The following is a 23,869-nucleotide window of genomic DNA, read 5'->3' as shown; positions in this document are numbered from 1 at the left end:
GACCCATTAATTATTGCCATAGCCCATTCAGATGTTATATTAGCCAGGCCGGGCAAGGGTCAAGGGAGGAGGTGGTGGCACGACAGTGGTCAAGCACTCTGTCCACCATGTCTGACATCACAGGCTGAACGTGGCGAAGTCTCATCGGGCAAGATGGAGCGCTGGATGTCTTGGCTCGAGCTACTGTTTCCAAATAGGGGGCAAGATCCCGGTGGATGGCATCCACTTTTGATTTTTAAAAAGGCTGCAAATTGGTCAGGTGAGATGCTAGTGGGAGGCCAATCACCATGACCAGTTCTGGAAAGATCGCAAATTATATGAAAAAATTTCACCTGGTGATTAGAAGCTTCGCTTATCCGGACAGCGAAGTAAGATGGACTAGCAGCCTTCATCTTAGATTGGTAAAGGTTAGTCGTGATCTTTAGATGACCTTTAGGGAGCCCCCGAGGCCTCATTGCCCAACCTGGAGGCAGAATCCTGGGTTCAAGACGCCGGAGAAGGGGGGGGAGAGTGGAAAAGTAGCTGCCATGCTCACACACCAAGCAAATTTTCCCAAGGGACCAATCCTGCCGGTCAGGATCCGCGAGATTCGAAGCTCTGTCCTGGGGCGCTCTCTTCACCATGCCTGGCCACGGAGCGTGGCCCAATTTCTGATCTCTCTGATCTGCACTTGCCCGATCACCACCGCCTTTGTTTTTAAAACATTGGAAGCAAGGAGCAAAAAAAAGGGCCCCGTGAAGGTGCAGGATTGCATCCGACGAAGCCTTCCAAGACACCCCCCCCCCCGTTTTCCTTGGACGGCCGCATCCCCCTCTGTTCAACAGGACGTGGAAGGTCATAATCCTGCCGTGGCTTTAGACCGCAGGTGGAAGGAACCCTGGTCACCCTTCCCCTATGAAGCTTTGGGGGATTCGGGGCAGAGAGAAAAACTTCCGCTGGTTTTGGGGGGATGGTTTGATGGCCATGCAGGTGTAAAAGGGTGAATTCTTAGATCAAACCGTGGCAGAGCAGGGTAAAATCTCATCAGGCGCTGCTGGCCGTGATGTGGCCCCTCCAGATTCCAGAGCAGTCTATCTTGGAATAAAAGGGGCTTAGGCAGAGAGCGGAGTTGGAAGCCCACTGCCTTCCTGCCCTCCTTTTTTTGGGGGGGGGGGGCTTTGTTGGGAAAGAAGATTCCAGAAGAGAAGGGTCTCAATTCTGCCCCAACGGCCCCGAAAGAGGAGGACGGAAACTCAAGCGACCAATTCCAGAGATAATAAGCTTCAGAGTGGCTGATAAAGAGGGAAGTGCGTAATTCAGCAAGCTCCCTTGGGTGGCTGGTTGCATTGGCATCCGACGCTGCCAGTCCAAGGAATGGTGGCTTCCCTTTGGCATGCCACCCTGAGCCAGGAGGAAAACATGCGGGACGGATCCGGGGGGGAGGCTGAGGCAAGGTGGGGTTGGGGGCAGTTTGTCCCATCCCCCTTAACCTTAACCAAGAGCGGCCAGGACGCTCTCCTGCTGGTATAATCCACCAGCTGAGAACCTGTGGCCTTTTATATGTTTCTGGACTCCAAAGCCCATTAGCCCCTGCAGCCAGGGAGAATGGGGGTTACAGCCCCACCGCCTGACTTAAACTTGGGCTCGTTCTAAGGCTCGGAGCCAGGACCCCTGTCTGCTGAAGCCACCATGAGCTGTGATCTGGGAATGATGGAAATTGTAGTCTTTAAGCACCACCCTTTCTCCCCGTGAGACACGGGAAAAGGTGACTAAACCAGCCCTTTCATGTAGTCCAGAGGAGATCTGTCGTCCTGATCCGGGGGGGGGGGGGGGAGACAGCTTCCATCAGCCTGAGGCAAAAGAGCCTAGTGGGTGAGGTATACAGGTCGTATCCCACTGACATCACTGCTGGGAGGGCTGGGGTCTTATTTATGGGAGGCAGAACTAGCTCAGCCCTGAGTGCAAAAGAGCCCCCAATTGCTCAGCACACAGGTGAGGACAAAGGCTTTTTATGGGCTAGGATTAGCCTCGAATCTGCTGTCGGTCGGAGCAGACAACGCTGGGGTAAGCAGACCAGCCCTCTTTAGGTCACTTTTTAACACTTGGAATAATTTACGCAAAAAACCCATACACACGCTTGTACTTCCCTCTAGCACAGAGTCCAGGCCACACTTTTGAGGAGGAAAAAATATCTGATTTTTTTTATTGCTACGCAGCTGAAGGGGTGCCCCACAGCCCCGCCACCAGTGCTTCCGGTTCCCTGCAAGGCTCGCGCTGGGTTTTCGGGCCTGCCCCACCAAGAAAGGTTTGGTTTCAAGGCAAGCCGTCATTGGAGCTGAGCATCCCAGGAAAACGGGAGGAGCGGCAGAGTGCGGGATCCATCCTGGCCACAGAGAGTCCGTCTTACAGGTAAGTGGGCAGATCCTTCTCGATCACCTGCGGAGGAAAGACACGGGGCGGTGAGGTTGCCCCCCCTCCCAGCCGTGCCAACACAACAGCTGTCTGCCTAATGTGGCCATTTTGGGGGTCTCGACAGACTGACTTCTCTTTCTATACCCTCTTTCGATCTAGAAAGAGATACTAAAATCCAATCAACACAACCCCATCCTGCGTGCCTCCCCTCTCCGAAATTCTAGGTTTGCATGCCCCCCCCAAGCCAGATCCTGGGAAGAAAACAAAAAGCACCACGCTGGCGGTGTTCAGGCAACGGGTCTCCCTCCCCACCAGAGGCAAAAAAGAAAGTCAAAGAAGGGGGGGGGGACTTACGAAGGGGTCATCCATGGGACTGTACCTCTTCACCACTTGGCCCTCTTTGTTGATGAGGAACTGGAAAAGGGAAGGAGGGAGAACAGGTGAGCGAAAGGCACGTCTGCATCTTCCCGGAAAAAGCGCCCCCCTCAGTTCGCTTTGAGACTTGAGAGGTTCTCCTACCAAAGGAGAACTATCCCCCAACACATTTCTGTGAGTTTGTGGGTGTGTATCAGAGGCCCCATGGAGGAGGAACTTTTTCGGGACAACAACCTTCAAGATTCCCAACTGGGGGAGGGTGGAGGTTGTAGTCCCAAATGGTGACCCCCTCCAGGCTATGACGCCAGAAGGGGGAAGAAAAAAAATATAAAAGAAAACACAAAGCTTAAAGCAGCTGCAATGTTTTCCCCTTGGAGGAAAGGATTAAAAAAAAAACAGGTTTTTTTTTTCTTGTTTTGTTTTTGCTTTAGAGACAAGAGGGGATTTTCTTTCCAGTCTAAAAGAGAATTTCCTGGAGGGAAGAGCCAACACCCCAGGGTGGAAGCCAAAATCCCAGCCTATTTATTGGGGCTGATGGTCAGTGAGCCAAACAGGAGGATTTCAGCTTTCTAGAACCGAGGGGGTAAAAGGGACAAAACATCTGCTAAAAAGGCCAATCCTTGGCTTCACAAGGGGGGGGGGGAAGAGGACAGCGTGGCTGCCAGGAAAAATCCCAGAAGGGTCAGGAAAACCCAACGTTTCCCCATCCACAGACAGACCCCCCAGGAAAAGAACTAAAACTTGGCTATTTGGGCCCAAGACAGAACCTCCATGTTCAGGAGCAGCACACAGGAAGGAGAATCATAACTTCCAACAGTTTTTCTTACAAGTCACTATTCAGGGGATCTCTGGAGGACCGAAGCCAAAAAGACTCACCTTGCTGAAGTTCCACTTGATCGCGCTGTAGAGAGGGGAGAAAATAAGGCACCTTTTACTTTTACAATCAAAGGGATCCAAGACCACTCCAGAAGTGTTTTGGCAAAGCTACCACAACCCCTATCGTCCTTCCCCCTCTGGGCTGGGGAGGATGGGACTGGCTGGCGGGGGAAAGAGAAGAAAAAGGCAAATTTCTCCTGATTACGCTAAGATAACGGTGCCTGAAGCATCCATGTTCTCCTGTGACTTCATATGTGAAGCACAGAAGCCGTTGATGGCCTGTTTCTTGAAATCAAGGTGCTGAAGGAAACCATGAAAATTGCTGAAGTCAAAACTCTGCAGCGTCCATCAGGCTGACGTGAGTCTCTCGGGCCCCCTCTGAACCATTAAATGATAATAAATGCCAGGTCTAGCCTTGCGGTCGGTTCTGAACATTTCCTGCCCAACCAAACGGGCCGGTCAGCTGAGTCGTGGCGGTCCTTCCGTCTCAAGAGGAGAAAGCTCAAAGATTCGCCCTTCCTAACAGGGGATCAGTCATCTCCTGTCTGGTTTTCCTGGAACTGTGATTCAGCATTTCCAAACGCCATCCTCTCCCAAATATGCTTTATTGATGTTGCCACGGTTTATCCCAAATAGGGGACTCCGGGCAGCTCACAGGACAAAGGGATGCAAATCTATGATTAATAACTGAACAAGGTCAGCATTTAAAAACATGAACAAGCTAGAAGAAAACCAGGCTCAGGTTTAAAAATCTATTCAATTTCTTAACGTTTTGCCTGCCTGTTCCTCCATAGTTCTGGATGTGAGATTTACCCATCATTTTACTCACAGGGAGGTAAGCCTGCCTTTAAACTGCTTTTAAGTAGCAGCTTTTCAACCCCTGTTTTAATTGTCTTTTAGGACTGTAGTTTGGTTTTTAGTTGGGCCTTGTAATTGTCTGTAAGCAGCCTTTGGTCCTTTTTTTTTGGGGGGGGGGGAGAAAAGTGGAAGAGAAATAAAGTTAAAAAAACATAAAAGGAAAAACTCTCCAAGATCCTCCACGTATTTCCGATCGTTAAGTGTTGGTGTGAAATCGGGACAGCAAAGAAAGCTGATGGGGGGGGGGAATTATGTGTTTGAAATGTGGTGCTGGGGGAGAGCTTTGCTGATGCCGTGGACAGCCAGAAAGAACAAAAAAACAAGTGGGTCCTGAATCAGATCAAGCCTGCACTCACTCACTCTCTCTCTCTGAAGGAAAAAAAAAAAGACAAAATGGAGGCTGGCTTCCACCACCCCACAACTCTTTAAAAAACAAGAGTCTATGTCATCTTCTGTCCTACCACACTGAGGACTAGAAGCTTGGTTTCCCAAAAGGAGAGCTTGTAAGCGTGAACCTTTTGTGGCCTAATTCTGAGATGATCGGGAAGCCTGGGCTCCAAAGTTGCCCCACGGAGGCGACGCACGGCCATTCCAGCCCCGGGGAAGTGGAGGGGGACACTCAGTAAAAACACAACCCCCAACATGTTGAGAACCACGAATGGGGATACATCAGCTTTTTAAAAAGAACTAGCCAAACCTTTCCCCCTTACTGGCGAGGACTCACTTTCCCATCGTCCCCCTGCCTTTCGGCTGGCTCTTCATCCACTTCCAGAGAGGGTGGGCACCGTCCCCATTCACGTCGATCTTGCTGAACATGTCAAACTTCACCCCGTAGCCGGCAGCAAAAGCTTTAATCTCCTCGTTTGTACCGGGCTCCTGTGTTGTTTGTTTTTAAAAAAACAAAGTTAATTAATTACCTGGAGGTGGAAGGAGAGAGAGAGAGAGACTCGGTAGCAAGAGGCAGTCCCTCCCACCAGGGCCGGTCCTGCCATGAGCCAAGAGGGGGCCAAAGCACCCCAGTTGGCAAAAGGTGTGGGGCCAGCATCCTCCCCCCTGCCCCAACGGTGCCTCCTTGTTGATGCAAAGGGTCCCTTTCCAGTCCTGCTGTTCCAAAAGGACGATGAGCATATTTTTTATCCTACATAACTAGGTCACAATCCAGTTGCCCATCTTGCACTAAAACTCTAACAGTTTTAGTTACTTTTAGGGTTAGAAAAGGTACAGCCTGCCTTGTTGAGTTATCATCTTTCCCCTTTTTCAGCATCTACCTTCTGAACCCCAGGAAACTCAAAGAATCAGCGGCCCAAATCCTGCTACATCTTACCCACTGGCAGAACGGCCGCCAGGTAAGCAGCCGGTGTTAGTTTTAATTGTGGGATTTCGTTTGTGTGTGTTGTGGTCTGATCAAGGCAAAACCAGCCAACGACAACACTAACATGGCTTCCGAGATATATGATGTGGGGTATTTAAGGAGTGGGTTGAACCCCCATCCCCCATTGCCAGCGAGGTTCCACGGCCGAGCAGAGATTCAAACACAGCCCTCTGAGTCCTGGTCCCCCTCACTCTGTCCACTGGTGGAAACTGACACCAAAGGAACAATGCTGTGTTGGTAATGCAATAGGTTTCTAATTCCTATTTTGTAATATTTTCAAGGGAGCGGTAAACAATCCATCGCTTAAGGACCTCTGTGTGTCCCAGTCACTATTCTAAACAATTGTTAAATCACTTGTTTAAAAACTTTTAAAAGTTTTTGTTTTTAAATTTTAAAGTGACTTCCCCACTTCGGAGGTTCGGTTTTCTAGCTTCAAACCCCGTTCATCGAATAGAGCGTGTTTCTGGAAGGGGATCCCAGAGTGGAGGCGTTTTGGCCCGGCCCTTCCTTTCTCGGGGGAGAGCAGGCGCTGGCTCCTGTTCCCCTCCCCAGACACCCCCCCCCCACCGTACCTGTTTGCCAAACTGGTTGCAGGGGAAAGCCAGGATGCGTAAACCTCTCTCAGCGTATCGGCCGTAGAGGTCAACAAACTGAGTGTAGTTTACGCCCGTCTTGCCTCACTTTGAGGCCACGTTGGTGATGATGCAGACGTAGCCCCTGGAAGAGAGAAGAGCAGGGAGGCGGTCACGCACAGCCAGCGAGGGGAGGGGGGCACCACGTACCGGCGGCCATCCTGAGCAATGTAGAAAAACTGCTGGAGAGCTCAGGGGGAGAGATCAAGAGTTCGAATCCTCCACTGGGCCTCCTTAACAGGGGCTGGACTGGATGACCCACAGGGTCCCTTTTCAGCTCTGCCACTTTAAGCTCATTATTACACATACTCAGACTTATGTCCTCCACCCAACCTTCCTTCTGATCGCTGGAGTCAAAGAGCACCCGTACTGCAGGGATGACCCCAACTAGGATAGCTGCTCCCCTCCTCTCCCCCCCCCGGGTACTTGCCGGTATTTCTCCAGAGAGACGTCATTCCCGTCAATATCCATGGCATGGAACTCGTAGATGGATTTGGCCGACTGCCAGTCCGTTTCCTGGGCGCACTGCCGGGGTGGAGAAACCGAAGGTCAGCTTAGAGGACGCAGGAGAGCCTCCCCCCCCAAAACCCATTCCAAAACAACTCTTTTCTCTGCTCTCCTCGTTTCAGTCATCCAAGACAAAGAATGGGCTTGGATTGATAACATTTACACCCGTGCCAAGAACTGGCAGGATTCTGGCCCGTGAACTAGAGAGAGAGACAACGAGAAAACCCGGGCTGAGGATCCAGAGACCGAATGTAGCAATAATTAGGACACAACCGCACAACCCCAGTCCCACTGGAACAATCACTCCCTTTGGGGCAGAGGAAAACTGCCGCAGATTTGCTCCTGGCGCTGCCAGAGGTCACTGCTGCCTATTTGTCACCAGGCAGATATCGCCAGAGGGCACTTCAGATCTTGGGAAGAGAGATGGGGGTGGAGGCCGAAGGAATTCTTAGCCAGGATGGCAGAGTTTGGAAACAACACGCTAGATGTTAACACGTTAACATAAATGTGCTCCTTTCCCCTTTAGGCAGAAGGGCTAAGGAGAACAGTTCAAAATGTTGCAAAAACTACATAAAAAAAAGACCCACCCCTCGCTTGTCCTCCTGTTTAACATAGGCAACAGCAATCCGATTGTCAATGCATTTATTTATTTACGGGCTGCTTTTCTCCTGATAAAGGGGACTCGAGTAACATATGAGTTCCAAGGCTAGGACAGCTTTTGCTCTTTGATGTCACTAAGGAGCATGAAGGGAAGATTAAGGTCCCCGCCCTTCTGTCTTTGCTCTGCCAATTAAAAGGGGACAAGAGATTGCAGGGATTTGAATTGCTCCTCGCTGCCTGACCTTTGCTCTTACTGATCTGCAAGATGGGCAAAGCCTTTGGCTTACTAAAAGCTTCATCATCCCACGAGGGGGTGAGTGGGCTGGCTGGCCTCTCTCCAGCTGCTCCCCGCCCTTTCCTGGCTGGCTCAGGAGGGACAGATGAAGCCGAAGCCTAAAACCCCCAAATCCACCAGGCCAGAAAGGCGATCGTTTCGGGCCCAACTCTCCCGACTTTTTACAGCCAGGCCCATCCGGGGAAAGAGAACCGAGAGGGGAACAGATTCTGCCGAGGAGGAAGCAACCCAGTGAAATCTCGCCGAAGCGCTCCAGATTTGGTACAGCCGGGTCTCCAGCCAAGAAAGACAAAGGTGGAGAGTCTCTGGGCCCCTTCGCACACCCTCCTTGGCACTGCAGCAGATGCAGGCCCACGTGACGGGCCACTTCCCCCTTGCCCCCGCTGGAGATCGGCCTCGGGGTTTCAGCAACACTTACAACAACAACAATAATAATAATGCAATAAAGGAGGCAAATTCCATTGGAAGCGGGAGGAGAAGGCCCATCATCATCCACCGGTCTGGTACCCTGCCTCATTCAAATACAATTTTATTAACCTTAAGAGAAGAACAAGTATACATTATATACCCCCTACATATTTACACAAACACACATCTGAAGAAGTGGATTTCTATCCGCAAAAGCTCATACTTGAGACAAAACGGTGAGCCTTTAAAAGGCTGTACTATTTGGCCATATTTTTCCCTTTGGCCAAAACGGGCCAATTTCTTTGGAAACCGTTACCTAGAGTTCTGCCGATGGGTTTCCAGACAGCACCTTTCTAGCCCCTGGCTCCCCTTCCACAGTTTTCGGGAAGGCTCGTTTTTGTTAGCCGCCCAGCAGGGGCACATTTCGAAGTGGTCAAGGGAGCAGGAGATAATCATGTTCCTCCACTGCCTGCACTGGAACAGAGCATCCCCTGATACAATTCACAAGCAGCGCCTCCAGGCTGTGAGAAAAAGGTTTGCCCCATGCATATGACAAATTTGTGGAACCCCTTGCCACAAGATGTGGCAAAGGGCTTCTGATCTCTGTCTGAGCAAAAATGGCATGAAAACAGAGCCCCTGGAGTCTAACCTTTGCCAATATTTCTCTTTGCTCCATCTACCAGATGAGAACAATACGACTCTTACAACTGGAGAGCCTCTAGAGGTCATCCAATCCAGCCCCTGTCAAGAACAACCAGTGGGGAATCAATTCCGCAGGGAGAAACAAGGTGATTTTTGCTCTCACCCCTGGCGATGTTGACACTCAGGCTGTAAACCCCTTTTTTCCTTTGCCTGGCTTTTAAAGGACCTTGAATTCTGGGATGGTAGGATCCAGTTCCGCGCCTATTTGCTGGGAAGTCACTCATCCTAATTCTATTTCAGGTTTAAAACACATAAGCCGATTCTGTGCTTGAATTGAGGCTAAATCCCATTCTTAATCCCATCTAGGATCCACGGGGTTTACAGAGGTGTTGAATCATCAAAATCCCACCAAGGGGCAGCGTCTCAGCTCTGGGTGCCAGGTTAGCACCCTGGCGCATCTCAACCTACTTCTTGTTGTGCCGTTCCCTATTAATTGGGACTAACAGTCTTCTCAGGAGAGATTCTTGGCGGGTCCCTGCTCACAGACACCCCCCAGTGGGTTCCGCCAAATAGGCCTGACCTTTCCTCTTAATATCAGCCATGCCAGCGCATCCTCTGCAGAGTGGAAATGGATCAATTTGAAATGCAAATCCGTTCCAAGCAAGTTCTCTCTCTTTCTGTTTGCTGGGCTAGCTTTTATTTATGACTTCCAGGGTTTAACAAAACCACAGCCGACAGCTCGACAGTGGGAACCTCAGTGTTCCAACTAATTGGAAGGCAGCGTTTTAATTGCGGATAATTGCCTGTGCTCCAGCTGCGCATAGCTCCGAGAAGTTCTGGGAGGGGTGGCCAAGTTATCCAACAGCTCCCATTTACACCTTGCGGTTGTCTAGGGGCAGCCCACATTAGGGAGCAGAGCTTCCTCTGCTGGGAAAAGCCATGCAGCAGGCAAGGAAAGCCAAGAGGACTTACAAAAACCATAATCCTACTACCATGCAGGAGTGACGCATGAAAAGAGAAGCACATGACAAAAAGAGGAGGGTATAAAGACACAGGACACAGAAAATTGATTTTTCACAGGAGCGTGTGTGTCTTTGCTCTGCTTTGTGTCTGCCTCTGGCCGTCGCAAAGGCTGGAGGGGCCCCCAAGGAGGGAAGGTTTATGGCTTAAGAGTCGTATCTCCCCCGAAAGGCTTGTGCCATATAAGGGTCCAGAATCGTTCGGCAGAGAGAGTCTGGAGGGGGCAAAAACAGGCTGCATCAAACGCATGCCTCTTTTTCCTTCCCTGAAAGCAGAAACCAGTATGCTCTCATGAACCTCTTTAATTAACCTTGGAACCCCCTTTTTTTTAAAGGAGAAAGACGAGGTATAAACATTATAAACCAGTAAAGAAAGAGAAAAGTTTCTGCTACCTTATTATTATTTTTCTGGAAAATTACAACGCAGGATCAGACTTGGTGGTTCCTAATGAATGGCACTTCCCCCAATTTTTTTTTTTTGCATTTGCAAAAAAAGATGTTTTGCATTTGCAGAAAAATGCAAAAAAAGATGTTTTGCATTTGCAGAAAAAGATATTTCCAGGTGGCTTTTAAAGGTTTATGACTAGTCACATCATATTCTTCTAAAACCACTTTGGAAAGCCAGATAGCTAGAAAAGCAGCACATATAATGTACTGTACCTTGCCCAAGGCGTTTTAATTTTTTTCTGATCTATATTAGTCAATCTTGCAGAAAGCAGAAGGGAAAAAATGGGCAAGAAATTAGGGGGAAATTAGGGAACCAGTCCATTAAGGAGATAAGACACCCCATCAAGGGCATTAGGCTTTCTTTGCCAGAGGATTATGGGAATTTTGCACCAGTAGAATTATGGGAACCCAGGCTTTCTTCTAAGAGGGAATTATGGGAATTTTGGGCCCCAGGATTTAAACAACCCAGGGAATGATGGGGGGGAAGAAATGCCCGATCACCCCTTTCAGGGGAAGGAAGGAGGCGTTTGCTTGCAAGGAAGGCAACATAAGATTTCAAAGGCTCTGAGGAAAGGACTTTGAGAAATAAAAGGCAGTTTTTTTCGGGAGGGGGGGTCCCTCCTGGGGAGACGCTCTGGTCCCACCCAAGGAGTCTCTATGGTAGGATTATAGAGGAGAGGGGCTAGAAGGGTAAGGTCGGGGAAAGAGGCCTAGCAGAGCCAAGCGGAGCGTTCTTACTCACCATGGTCCGGGTCAGGCCTCGAGTGGCAACCGCACCACACAACAGAGTCCGCCTCAATAAGCGCCTCAAGCTCATTTCGCGAGGCTTTTACCTCCCAGCTCCTCCTCCTCTTCCTCCTCCCTCCGCACGGCCTCCCCACAAGACACCGCCTTTCCGATCCGGGAGGCGGCCAATCAGAGGCCACCGCCGCCCACCGCGGTCCCGCCCACCGTGTCATCCAAGCCGCTCCGCTCGCCTTCCGGCGAATCGGAGGCCCCCGGGTGGGCGGGGTCCCTGCGTTTCGCAACGGCCGACTCCTGCCCGCCCGCCCCCTCTGGCAACGCTCCAACCGACTACGCCACGGGTCGGATAGGCAGGCAAGCGATCCAATCAGAAACACCTGCATCCCGGAGCCCGGAGGGGGGTGTTGATAAACATCTGGAGCATCTTTGCGAGATGCAGGTGGTACCCAAGCGGCCACAGGAGAATCTCCTTTCGTGGCCTCGGCCCTGCTCCTCTTCTGGCCACAGCTGACTGCTCCTTTTTCAAAGTTTCCTCACCAATTCCTTCTTTTATTTTATTTATTTAAAATATTTCTGCCCCACCTTTCTCCTTAAAAGGAACCCTCCAAGCAGCTTCAGTGCTTAAAAACACAATACAGTATTTAAAAGGTAAAACAATAAGTATACAACTTTTAAAAAATATATTACCAATTATTGTCCTCCAAATTTTATATATATATAAGATTAAGAATGACCCTCTTAAAAAGATCAGAAAGAGTTAGTTGTTACGGTTACAGTAGCAAGACAAATATTTGTAAAGAATTGTGGAAAAGTGACAAATCAATCTGGAAGATTGGTATAAATAAATGTGGAGTTTAGCAATTAATTATAAGTTAACATATGAAAAGAAAAGAAGAGGAATGATAAAGTCTAATGATTTCAAAGATGTGTGGAATTCATACTTGGAATCATGTCTTTTCTAATTGGAAAAGCCAGCAAAAGAATCTTTGTACAGTATTTTTGGAGAGGTAAAGGTGAAAAGGGGGTATAAATTTATATTTCGGGTCACTTAGTCTCAAGGGTGAAGGTGGTGACATGGGTGGGGAAAGTCCAATGTGCATTGTGTGTAGCTATTAAATTTGCATTTTAGTTTTAATATTAAATAAAATAATAATAATGAAAAGGAAATAAACAGGCTTTAAACATCTGTAAAAAAAGAATTAAACAACTATTATATTCAAATAGTAAATAAAATCCAAATTTTGCCACCTTGGGTTCTTTTTAAGGAGAAAGACGGGCTAAAAATGTTTTAAATGATTTAAATAATGATAAATATTATAACACATTTAAAGCAACAGAGCACAACAAAATGGATTTTTGTTCTCTGCTGTACGCTTAGACCACTCGCTCTGTGGAATCAAGAGAAAAATTAAAGTTAAGTGGCTACAGCCCACTTTGTGGTGCGTGTGTGTGTGTGATGGAGGCTTACCATTTCACAGGGCTCTTGCAAGCCTCCGGCAGCCTGTCCTGCCCACACCCTGTGACAACTGCTGTGTTCACACAGGATTCCGTCACAAGGCTGCCTTGGAAGCTGCCTCCCTCCCGGCCTGCCTTATTAAACCCTGGATTAAATCTCTGCCAGCTGAAAGGAGGGAAGGTTTATGGCTTAAGAGTCGTATCTCCCCTGAAAGGCTTGTGCCATATAAGGGTCCAGAATCGTTCGGCAGAGAGAACGGGGTAACACAGGAGTGGCTTATTTGTGAAGGAAGGCTATTTCTAAGTGTTTAAAAACAAAAATAAAAAAAATTGGATAGCAAGAACTTGGAATCCTTGGTCTTGACTGGCCTATTTTCTTTACACGAATGGAGGGGATCAGGCTGGAGGGGGGAATCCCTTGAGAAAAAGAGAGCCAGGTTTCTGTATCTTTAATAGTGACAGGTAATCCCTCGAGAAAAAGAGAGCAAGTATTATCTTTAATAGTTACAGGTGGATGAACTTTCAGCAGGTGTAGCTTGCATCCATACTTGCAACCTGATGAAATTTCTTCCACTCTTAAATGATTAAAACAATTATTAAAGCTACAGGAGCCCAATCCATTTTTTTCCTTCTCTTTTTTCTTTTTCTGGGTGTGGGTGAGAAGCTTTGGGAATGTAGAAAAACATCACAATTTCCTCCAGGCCAAGGGGGTCAGACAAAGGTGCATTTTATCCCCTGATCCATTCAATCTGCATGCAGAACATCTCATATGGAAAGCCAGGCAAGATTCAGATGTAGGAAGAGTGGGAATTGGTGGAAGAAACATCAGTGATCTCTGATAGTCAGGTCTTTTTAAAGGAGAAAGGTGGGGGAAAATATTTTGAATCAATGAATATTTATTTTAAAAAATGAAGTAATAAATAAATTAATGACATTGGCAGCAATTAATTACTGGCAGCAGTGGCTTGAATTTTCCTTTACCCCCAGTCCCCCGAATATTTACAATATCATCTCTCCCCATAGAAATTAATGAAAATAATAATTCCCCCCCACACAACTTGGAACTTTTTTATTATTATTACAAAACTCAGAATGCTGACTGGGAGGTTCTGGGAACTGTAGTCCAAAGGCTGGTTGGAGGATTCTGGATGCTCTACTCCCAAAAAAGGAAGCAGCGATAGCGACGGTAATTAAAACTAAATTCACTTTTCCAGTCTTCAAAATATACTTAAAAATAAAAGTGCGGACCCGGAAATGACCTCTCCGAGCCGCTCCCTCACTCTTTCTTTTATTTCATCTAGGCACCGCTCCACGCGGCCTGGATCCCGTTCCTCGCAGCGCCTGCTGGGAGACGTAGTCCCGGGGCAGCCTCCGCGGCCCCTTCCCACGCTGGCAGCCGATTGGCGGAGCGGGTCAGGAAGGCACAGGGAGGAGGAGCCGGGAGGAGCGAGCGCGCCGCGCAAGCGCACCAGGCGGGGAGGCAATGTGGGTTGCCTGGAGCAGGCTAGGCAGAAATGTGGGGGGCTTAGTGGGGGGCAAAGGGGGGCCATGTCCATGTTGAAGCTGCAGGGGGCGCTGCTGCGGGGTACAGGTAGGTGTGGCCAGAGGTAAGGGGGCGGGGTTAGGAATTAGCCCCCCACACTTCCAGCGCCCCCATTTGTGGAAAGGGGTGAATTCCTGAACCCCACTCTTCATGGGGGGCTGCATGGCCCCCCCACAGCTCAGCCCCCCATATGTCTTGCCACAGGAGGAGAGCTGGTGCCCCTCTTTCTTGGGGGGTGCGTCTGGCAGTTCCACCTTTCTGTTATATTCAATGTATATTATATTCTCTATTCTGCTCCCTTTATATAAAGGGAGGGTCTCACCTCCTCCTTATTTGGGGGGGGGAGTGGTGATTCTCTTTTAAACCTGGCTTTTCTGGGGCTGAAAGTCTAGCAGCAGATGCCCCCCCCAGCCGCTCCCCACCCTCCAAAACAAAAAGCCCGCCCACCCTCTGCGGATCCTGAATTTCAATGGGTGGGAATATTGCCATGTTGGGGGGGGGCATGTGATTCTGCTTTGGGTCCTGAAGTAACCTTTTGGGGTTCGGCTTCTGTTGTTTGGTCCTTTCACAGTCTCGTCCGGATCGTCCCCTCCTTCCTTTTGTAGGGAGTTTGGAAATCTGCCACACAGCCGTGGGATCGTTTATTTCGAAGGGTTGCTTCTACCTGGATTAATCCCGAGTGGTTACGCTAAAATGATACTGTCATCCTTATAGACCTCGGAGATGGGGGGAGTTTGGGGTCTCTGGCTGTGGAGCCACAGGTTCAGAGTTTGAATCCCCCTCCTGGGAGAAGAGCTTGGTTATCCTTGGGCTGGCACCTCGTCCCAGGAGAAGGGAAGGATAAATCACTTCTGAGTATTTTCTACTTGGGAGACCCTGAAAATGGTGGCTATAAATCAGAACTGATTTGATGGCCCAGTGGTGTGTGGTGAGTAGTGGATAAGAGGGAGGAACTAGGCTTCCTTGACCTGGGATCAGATCTGGCCATGGAAACTCCTTGGGGGCGTGTTCACCTCCCTCACCCCATGGTCATGATAAATTGGTCCCAGTTTGTGGGTACATAAAATAACAAGTGGTTTTAAACTTTTTTTTTAAAAAGCAGGGGGCCAGCAACTAGGAAAAAAAATCAGATTTCTCTGTTAGCGTGTCAGCGAATGAAAAGGGAGGGGGGATGCAAAAACAGAGACAATGGATAGAAAAAGTGCGATAGCATGTGAATAATTAGGAAATTTGTTTTAATGTGACCTTCCAAATCTCAGAAAGTGGCCTTTTAATCCACAAAAACTGATCAGGGGAGAAATCTGTTAGTTTTTAAAGTGCTGCTGCCTTTCTCCCCTACACACGTGCCTTTTTTCCTGCTCAGTTCCGTCAACCTATTATTATTGTTGTTCTCATCCTCGTGAATCTTACTGTCCTCGAAAGCGGCCCTAATTTCCCCCTTTTGCTTTTAATGTTGTGGTTGCTGCTGCTGGCCAGCTTCCTGCTTGCATTCTGCCCTTGTGGAAGAACAACCCCGCATGAGTTTCCCAGGTTTTGACAAGTTCTCCTGGTTTAAGAACCAGGGTTGGGCAAAATAAAATTCAGATATACTGTATTTTCCGTCGCTCATTTGTGCACATCTTAATACCCTGTGGCATAAAACAGGATTTTGTTCCCTGATCACCTGTGGGAGACTTTGTCTGACCCTTAAGGTGAGCCACTGAATCCTTGTAAGCCAAATTTCCTGCCTTGTGGTTTAAACCGGCAGTGTTTTCAGAATCTTGAGGACCAGAAACTTAGCGTGGTGTTTTGATCTAGGACTGTTGCTCAGCAGGGAAGTCGTGGCTGTCTCCCCAAAACATTGTCCTACCCTGGTTTTGCAATTTTTTTTCCTAACAAAGCCAGCAGGTGAATCTAAGGGGCGAGAGTTCCTAAAAATGTAACTTCTGAGGTTCTGAACACACCTCCTCCTTGCCTTACAGAAAGCCTGCGGGTCGGGTTAAGGAGTTACTCATTGACTGAGATGAAGGAAGAAGCCCGGAAAAAACTGCTCTGGGAACAGGTGGAGTTAGTGGAAGGTAAGTAAGTATTTTTAAAAAAGAATCTACACCAGTGGAAATAAAGGCAGCCGTTTGTACCCTCGTCACGCACCTTTGTGGCCACAATCACTGAATCTCCCATTAAGTCCTGCAACCAAAACACACACACACCGCATTCTGTATCCTGTCTAAAGGACTGGCAGCCAGTGAAAAACGAGGTGGTTTCTCCAAAGCAAGAGCTGAACATCTTGTGGTTAGGGTCTTGTCTGGTCGCAGGGTACTGGGTTCAAATCCTCTGTCATGAAAAACCCACACTCCTTCTGCCACCCCGATCTTTCCCGCTGGGCTGGTGTGATGCTGGAAACAGAAAAGAAGTTAGCTGGCTACAGCACCTTAAGGCCATTGGGGAAAACATCAATAATTGGTAATAAATGCATAGGGCTTCTTTTGCTAAAATCCTGTTCCATAGTTAACACCTGCAGAAGGCAGGCGTTTTATCAGGTCAGGCCTTTTTCCCTTGGTCTCACCACCTTCACAGGTCCATTTTGTGGGCACCCAGGAGAGGAGGGCCTTCTTCTTTATATAGAGAGAGAGACTCTGGAACTCTCTGCCACTGGAGGCCAGCCTGGCCCCATCTGGGCTCTCCTTCTGCAGGCAAACCAACAAGACCTTCCTCTCCCTTAATGACCAACTGCGTAAGAGGGTTGTAAGAACGGGGTGGTTTGAATTTTCTTGCTTCTGAATCTGTTTTAATTCTGCTTTTACCTAACCTTTGAAATATAGGCTTATTCGTTCTTTTTTAATATTTGAATAATCCACTGCTTTTAGCTTTTCATATTTGTGTTTTTAACGACGCAAGCTCCTTTGGCTCCTCTTTCAGGGGAAAGGCAGGGCAAAAAGAGTAAGGGGCGTAAAGAACGCTTTAAATAACGTTTCAAAGTCCAGCCGGCGCTTTCTGTGTCAAAATCAGCCTTGTGGCCTTTCTTCCCTTTGGCTTTGCTGTCTCCCCAGTCTTGGAAGCGAGGGTGAAGCAGCTGCAGGCCGACACGGGGCCAGAGGCGCTGGTGGAGCGGGTCTTCGTGTCCGGGCTGAGGAGGGGCGCCGGTCAGCCGGCCGCCCCATTGCCGAAGGCGTGGGTGCCAAAAAAGCCGGCCCCGAAGGACGACGACCGCGGCGTCACCCCGCCGAGCCGGTGGATGGAGAAGCTGCACCGAGAGCGACTGGTGAAGCGGAAGCAGCTCGAGGAACTGCAGACCGGGCTGAGGTGGAGGGACTCCTCAGGGGCCAAGGCCAAGCCGAGCCGGTCCCCGCCAAAAGAGAGCGATGACTTGCCCCCTGCCCTGAAGATGGGACCCGGCCAGACGAAAGGAAAGCGACTGCCGAGCAGCGCCTCTGAGGAAGGACTGGCCCCCGCCAAGCCCGCCCTCGGTCACCGGGAGGAAGTGGAGGCTCGCCCAGAGCAGCCGCCGGCCCCCGCGGAGGCGAAGGGCGACGAGAACTTCCGGCTGAGCCTTTTGGCCTACCTGGAGACCTGCGTCTTCTTGCGACAGCTCGACCGCGCCCAGCGGTGCCTCGCCTTCTACCACCACCGCCGGCAAAAGGTGCTGGACCTCCGGATGTACAACCTCGTCATGCACGGCCAGGCCAAGCAGGTAGCTGTCCTGTCTGGCATGTTTTCTCTTGGCCTGCTAGGTCGGCGGGCGCAGCCTCCTTCTGGAGGACTCGATCCTGGCACCAGCTGGCTGGATCGCGCAGGGGTTGAGGTCTCAGGCTGCAGAGCCGGAGGTTGGGAGTTTGAATCCCCCCCATGGTTTGCCTCCCGGGGGGGGGGGAGAAGTGCCAGCCTGGGTGGCCTTGAGCAAAAGCTGCACATTGGTCCCAGGGATCTCCCCCCCCACCCCCCAAAGAAGGGAAGGATCAGCCACGTCTCTGCCTCGGAAACCCTGAAAAGGGTCACCGTCCATCAGACTTGGTTTGATGTCATGCGCCCGTCCGCACTCGCACCCACAGAGCTGAGCCCCAAGGGGTTGAGTTCAGGATTCACCTCTTTGACCATGTCAGTCGCCCTTCCTTCGCCTTCGCGCCACGTGGGGCGATGATTCCCCCCAGTATGCAGGCAGCCACGTGGGGTTTGCTTTTGCACCGTGAGCGCCGCTGCACCCCAGTTTCAGGACTCACGTGGAAGCGGTTGTGAGCCAGGCAGGGCGGCACCATGGCTTGGGAACCGGGAAGACCCCTGGGTTGAATCCTGTCCCGGCGGAGCGCACCCCGTCAGCCTGGCCCCAGTCCCTGGTTCTCCCTTTCCACCTCCCTCGCAGGGGGTGGAGAAAGCCCAGGCGGCCGTGGGCCAGTGGCTGAGCACCAAGCGGTCGAATGTCGAGCGTCCGGTTCCCCCCTCTGTTTTCCCAACGTCTTCCCCCTCCTCCCAGGGCGCCCTCCGGCAGGTGGCCTCTGTGTTCCGGATGCTGGACGAAGTGGGACTGGACCCGAACCCGGATTCCTACGTGGCTGTGCTAAGTTGCATGGGGCGCTCCGAAACCCACCCCGACTTAATCGAGAGGTAACGACCACGCTTTTGTACGTAAAACCTCCAAAGCAGCTGGGAGGGCTGACGAAGCCCCAGAAACCCTCCGGGCAATGCGGGGTCACCTGTTCTTGATCGCCTGACTCTACCTCGCGGCCGGTGTGTAGTGCATAAATGCATAAGACGGGTCATGCCCCTTAGAGACTGTAGGCTGTCCTCTAAAGGGCAAGAGGGAGGTAGGGTTGGTCCCAGTCTCAAGGATGATGAGGTAGAACCTCCTATTCCTTTGAGGGTCTCCCTCTGAAGATCCCCTGCTTCTCTCACTTCCTGAAGACATCCCACATTGAAGGAGGGTACTGGATTACAGAGACCTTTAACCTTCTGGTGGATGATTTTTTTTAAATCATTTTTTAAATAATCAAATTGATTGAAATCATGATTTGAATCATTCAAAATGATTTTTTAAACATTTCAGTCATTAAAAAAAAGTTTTTCAAAGTTTTAAACGTGATTTAAATCGTGATTTCAGTCAATTTCATTTAAATCCGATCCGCCGTGCTTCTTGAAGGCCTTCACTGTCATGGGATGGACATGGGGGTGGTAAATTCTGTAGACCAACCTCTGCTCCCTCCAAAAATTATTAACCCCAGGTTCAAGACAGCTCGGTCTCCCTAATCCAAGTCTAGCCGGTTCCCTCAGAGCCGAAAGCAGGCCTTCTGATAAAAGCGGATGGATCTGAATTCCTTGTTTGAGACAAAGCCGTCTCTGAATATAACGTGTGAGGTTTGAACCGTCTGCCAGGTGATATATCTCCTTTCCGGAGAGGATGTGTCTGTCCAAGAGCTGTCCCAGCAAAGGCCAACTTGAAAATAAACACTTCGCTTCAGAGGCCAGAATTTTATTGATGCCTATCTAACCTGGCACAAGGGGTCTGTGTGCCCTCATTCTGACTCTGTCTACAACTTGCATGCCAAGATGCGTAATGCACCACTGGACAATTTAAAAAACAAACCCTGCCATTTTCCTTCTGACGGATGGGGTTTTGCCGTGAGCTTTTAGCCTGCAGCCTGAAAATCGGAGGAAACAAAGAAATGCAGAGTAAATAGACACCGGGGGGGGGGGCCCTGTATCAGCAGGGTTTGCTCTCTATGGTGTCACTTATTCCCCGGTCTGAAAATCTTAAACATATTAAAAAGAAAAATCTGAGAAATGCTGTTGATATTTCCCTGATGTCATTGCCAGAAATGGCCACTATAAGGAGCCGGAGACTGTTGTGTAGCGCGTTTGCTATTATCTGCAGTTTTCGGCATCCGCAGGGGGAAGCTTGGAATGAGTCCCTCATCGATACAGGGGTTCTCCTGTACAGAACATACATAGAGCATAAACGTTTAATTTGGATGGACACATCTTTGAAGGCCTGTTTCCCAGGATATTATCCTGTTGAGGCATCTTTGAGTTTCTGTCTTCTCTAAATGACATGTCATTTCCTCCAGGAGATCCGGAAGGGAACCTTTTATTGTTTTACGGTACCATTTGCTGAAGGAAGGAGGGTGCAACAGACGGGAACTTTATCCTTCGAAGAAACGGCCAATCCGTAGTTTGCTGGGACACTAGACAGAAAAATATTGGCTATGTCATTGCTCAGTTCTAGCATGTAGGGTTAGATCTTTAAGGTACAAAGCGGGGGAATCTCCTCCGCACACACACCCCCCCGCCGGTCGGTGGTGCTGCGGGCTCTCCGGTGTCAACCAGCCCTGCATCAGAAGGCCCCACCTTTTTCCTCCTTCGCCCCAGATGTCTGGCGCAGCTCCGGAACGATGGCTACTCTCTGGAAGGGCTTTTCCCCGAAGGCCTGTACCAAGAGGATGAGGTGGAGATGGCGCTGAAGGCCATCAGGGTGATCGTGCCGGACTTCCAGCCGCCGCGGCCGCCTCGCAGGACAGGCGCCTGCACCATCCCCCTCCTCCAAGATTTCTACGCCCAGGTGAGCCGGAGATTTCTTGCCGGTGGCTGGGAGGCGTGGCGGGAAGCCTGGCGGATGTCGAAAAGTCTCTCGGAAATGTCGATATTTTACAAAAAATGCCAGGGCCCCTTTGGTAAGAAAAAAGCAGTCTCTCTCTCTCTCCCCCCCCCCAACACTAAAAAGCTTCTCTCTCTTGATTCGATTCCCCCAGAGGAACTGTGTCTCTTATCCCAAGTTGGATTTCACTGCTCAAGACCTTCGAGAGCGGTTCCAGCAGCAGCTGGCCCTGGAGACCTCTGGCACGATCAATATCCAATCGGTGCAGAAGACTCCTGTCACAGAGAGAATCGTCCAGGCGGTAAACAGGGCGGCTGGGGTTTGCGTTCACACTTTGCGGGTGGTGGTGGTGGAGGGGGATAAATGAATGTAGAGAAGCTTTGGCTCGGGCACAGCAGGCGAGACCTCGCGCGCCGTACGGCGGGGGGATCGCATCTCCACCTCCCTCCAGATCGGTCGGATTACGGCTCTGTCCGCACGATGGCCGAGGATTTGGGGTTTCGCTGTCAACGGGGGCCCTGCCGTGTTGGAAAGGGGGAGCCACTGCCTGGAAACCATTCTCCAAACACCACCTTCCTTTGGCGGCTGAGGCATTCCTGACTTGGCCTGTATTTCTTCCCTATTGAGGTTGTGGCTAAGGCCAAAAGAAAAAAAAAACACCAAACATGGTCGAGGAGGGCTGCTGTAAAGATAGACGGCAGGCTTCTCTATTCTAATTTACTTGATTCGGCTGGTTGGAGAGCTCGGGCGTCTGACTGTGGAACCAGAGGCTGGGAGTTCGAATTCTCACTGAGCTTCCTGGGCTTAAGAACCGGCCTGTGTGGCCTTGGGGGCAAGTGGGCCCAATCCGAGAGATTTCCCCCACCGCCTTGCCCCGCGGAAGAAGGGAGGGGGAAAGCACTTCTGACTATTCTCTACCGGGATAATCCTGGGGAAAAGGTTGCCTTAAGTCGGAATTGATGACGCACGTGATCATCGTTGTTGTTCTTAGCTTCTAATACTGTTTTTTTAATGCATTAAGCCGCCTTTAAATAACTGCCTTTATTTTATTTTTTTCAACCCCAGGGTGCACCAATTCTGCCGGGTCAAAGTAGCAGAAGGCAGCCCCAGGATTGTGTTTCTGAAATAGGAGGGAGCAAAGACGGCCAGAACTTCAGTGGAGCCTGGGTGTTGAGGCTCAGACAGACAGCCTCCTTGCCCAGTCTCAGCTCTGATGCAAAACTGAGAGGCTAAATCATTTTAATGATCTCATAACTGCAGAAGTGGATGAGACTCCTATAGATCAGTGGTTCTTAACCTTGGGTTACTCAGGTGTTTTTGAACTGCAACTCCCAGAAACCCCAGCCAGCAGAGCTGATGGTGAAGGCTTCTGGGAGTTGCAGTCCAAAAACACCTGAGTAACCCAAGATTAAGAAGCACTGCTATAGATCACCAAGTCCAAGGAGGCCCAGTGGGGGAATTCGAACTCCCAACCTCGGGCACCACAGCTAGAAACCCCTGGTAGCTCACCTTGAGAACGTTGAAAAAGCTTTCTTTAAAATTTACAATTGGACCCCCATATCCATAGGGGATCAATTCCACATTCCCCGCCCCATGGATGCTGAAGACTGTGGATAATAGCCAACCCTATACCTAGATTGGCTTCTGGCTCCCTCTAGGGGCCAGTTCCTGTAACTACAATGTGAATTTTTTTTCTTTTAATATTTTCAGATAAGTGAAACTGGCTGCTGATCCCATGGATATGGGGGTCCTGATTTTAACGTCTCCGATGAATAGGTTGGCCTTCAAATGGTGCCCATCTTCCTCTTAAAGCCCAACAGTCTGAAACCCCCCCCAGATTTGGACTCCAGCCTCCATCATCCCCCAGCCTGGCAGCCAGTCCGCAGTGCCTTGGGCAAATCCCCCCAGGGCTCGAAGGGGCCTTGCTGCCTTTCAGACGTTCTTTCCTTATTCAGCCGCCTGCCCCCAAAATAATGGACTCTTTGGGTTGAGGGAGATGCGCCGTCCCCTTAGCGTGGCTTATTATTTTTTTCTTTTTCCTTTTCCTCCGTCCCGATGCAGCGGATGCTCCTGGACACGCTCCGTTCCCGCTGGAAGGCGGATCTCCTCCGAAGCTTCCAGAAATCCAAGCTCCACATGGAAATGAAGAAGACGAACCAGATCAACTTGTACCCCTTCTTTTGCGTGATTCCAGAAAAAGAGTACGTGGACATCATGATGCAGGTAAAACCCGCCAGGTTGTGCCCATTTTCCCGGGACGGAAAGGTGACCGATGTGGTAAAAGCGTTCCTAAGAACTGCCTTTACACGAGACAGAGAGGGATTCAGAATGATCAGTCCCTATTGCCAGCAAAACCGGGTCCTGTAATTTTGCTCTAGGCAACTTCACACTCCTTCACCCAAGTCTGTCTCGATTTTAAATAAACAATCTGGAAGGTCTGCTCTTCCTCTTTATTTACTTTAGGACCCTCATATGGTAATATGGTAATGTGGCCAGATCAAAACAATCTTAGTTCAAAAATATCCAATTTACTACTGTAGCTTGGTCTAAACAAGGAGACAGCTTACAGACAATTTGTCTTTTTATATTTTATTACAAAAGATAACATTTCAACAAGCTTAGTTTAACGTCATTTAGTATTTCCAAAATAACCCCCAGCCTTAGCCACCAGTTATTTCCTCTATAAAGTGAAAACAATAAAATGTCTATCTTAAATAAGCATTCTTACGCAATCCTTTTGATTAAAGTTCTGTCGGCTGCATTTCGCTTGGTGTCGTCTCTCTCTTCCATCTCTTCTCCGTCCTTCTCCTTCTCCTTCTCTCCCATCTTCCTTAAATTAAGAAGTTATGTCCTTGTCCATCGGAGCTGAGATAAGATAAGGGTCAGCTTGCTCTTCTTAATTTTTTTTTTCTTTAGCTGGAGAAGAACTGACCTTGCACATTTTTCTCTCTAATTAGCACCTGGACACAAGCAGATTTCTAGCTTTTTCGTTGCAGCTCTGAAATAAATCTTATGAAATACAATTCTATTCTATTTTCATAATCAAATTCATGACACGCCCCCCCTTAAAGATACAAAATACAGAACTATTAGAGTTCTTATTTTTATACTTACTTAACATTTGATTATGAAAAGTTAACAAG

At 49.5% G+C, this 23,869-nt stretch overlaps 2 protein-coding genes across 2 annotated transcripts in view; one reads left to right on the top strand and one right to left on the bottom strand.

The window, feature by feature from the left end:
• Positions 1-2,151: 2,151 nt before the first annotated feature.
• Positions 2,152-11,341, bottom strand: GPX4 (glutathione peroxidase 4). Its single transcript, XM_020794161.3, has 7 exons — positions 11,165-11,341; positions 6,935-7,029; positions 6,445-6,589; positions 5,225-5,376; positions 3,643-3,667; positions 2,746-2,805; positions 2,152-2,415 (listed from the first exon to the last, which is right to left on the bottom strand). Exons 1-7 carry the CDS (start codon positions 11,237-11,239, stop codon positions 2,383-2,385), a joined length of 585 nt encoding a protein of 194 aa, XP_020649820.1. The 5' UTR covers positions 11,240-11,341; the 3' UTR covers positions 2,152-2,382.
• Positions 11,342-13,860: 2,519 nt separating this feature from the next.
• Positions 13,861-23,869, top strand: part of POLRMT (RNA polymerase mitochondrial) — a 34,464-nt gene continuing 24,455 nt past the window's right edge. Inside the window, exons 1-7 of the mRNA XM_020794159.3 lie at positions 13,861-14,212; positions 16,126-16,221; positions 17,194-17,834; positions 18,612-18,742; positions 20,501-20,690; positions 20,881-21,027; positions 22,788-22,949. Coding sequence (XP_020649818.3) covers positions 13,876-14,212; positions 16,126-16,221; positions 17,194-17,834; positions 18,612-18,742; positions 20,501-20,690; positions 20,881-21,027; positions 22,788-22,949 — 1,704 coding nt within the window. The 5' untranslated portion in view covers positions 13,861-13,875. The remainder of the gene's footprint in view (positions 14,213-16,125; positions 16,222-17,193; positions 17,835-18,611; positions 18,743-20,500; positions 20,691-20,880; positions 21,028-22,787; positions 22,950-23,869) is intronic.

The sequence above is a fragment of the Pogona vitticeps genome, chromosome 7 (assembly GCF_051106095.1).
Source record: "Pogona vitticeps strain Pit_001003342236 chromosome 7, PviZW2.1, whole genome shotgun sequence".
In the NCBI taxonomy this organism is placed as follows: Eukaryota; Metazoa; Chordata; class Lepidosauria; order Squamata; family Agamidae; genus Pogona; species Pogona vitticeps.
This window is presented reverse-complemented; position numbering and strand designations above follow the sequence as displayed.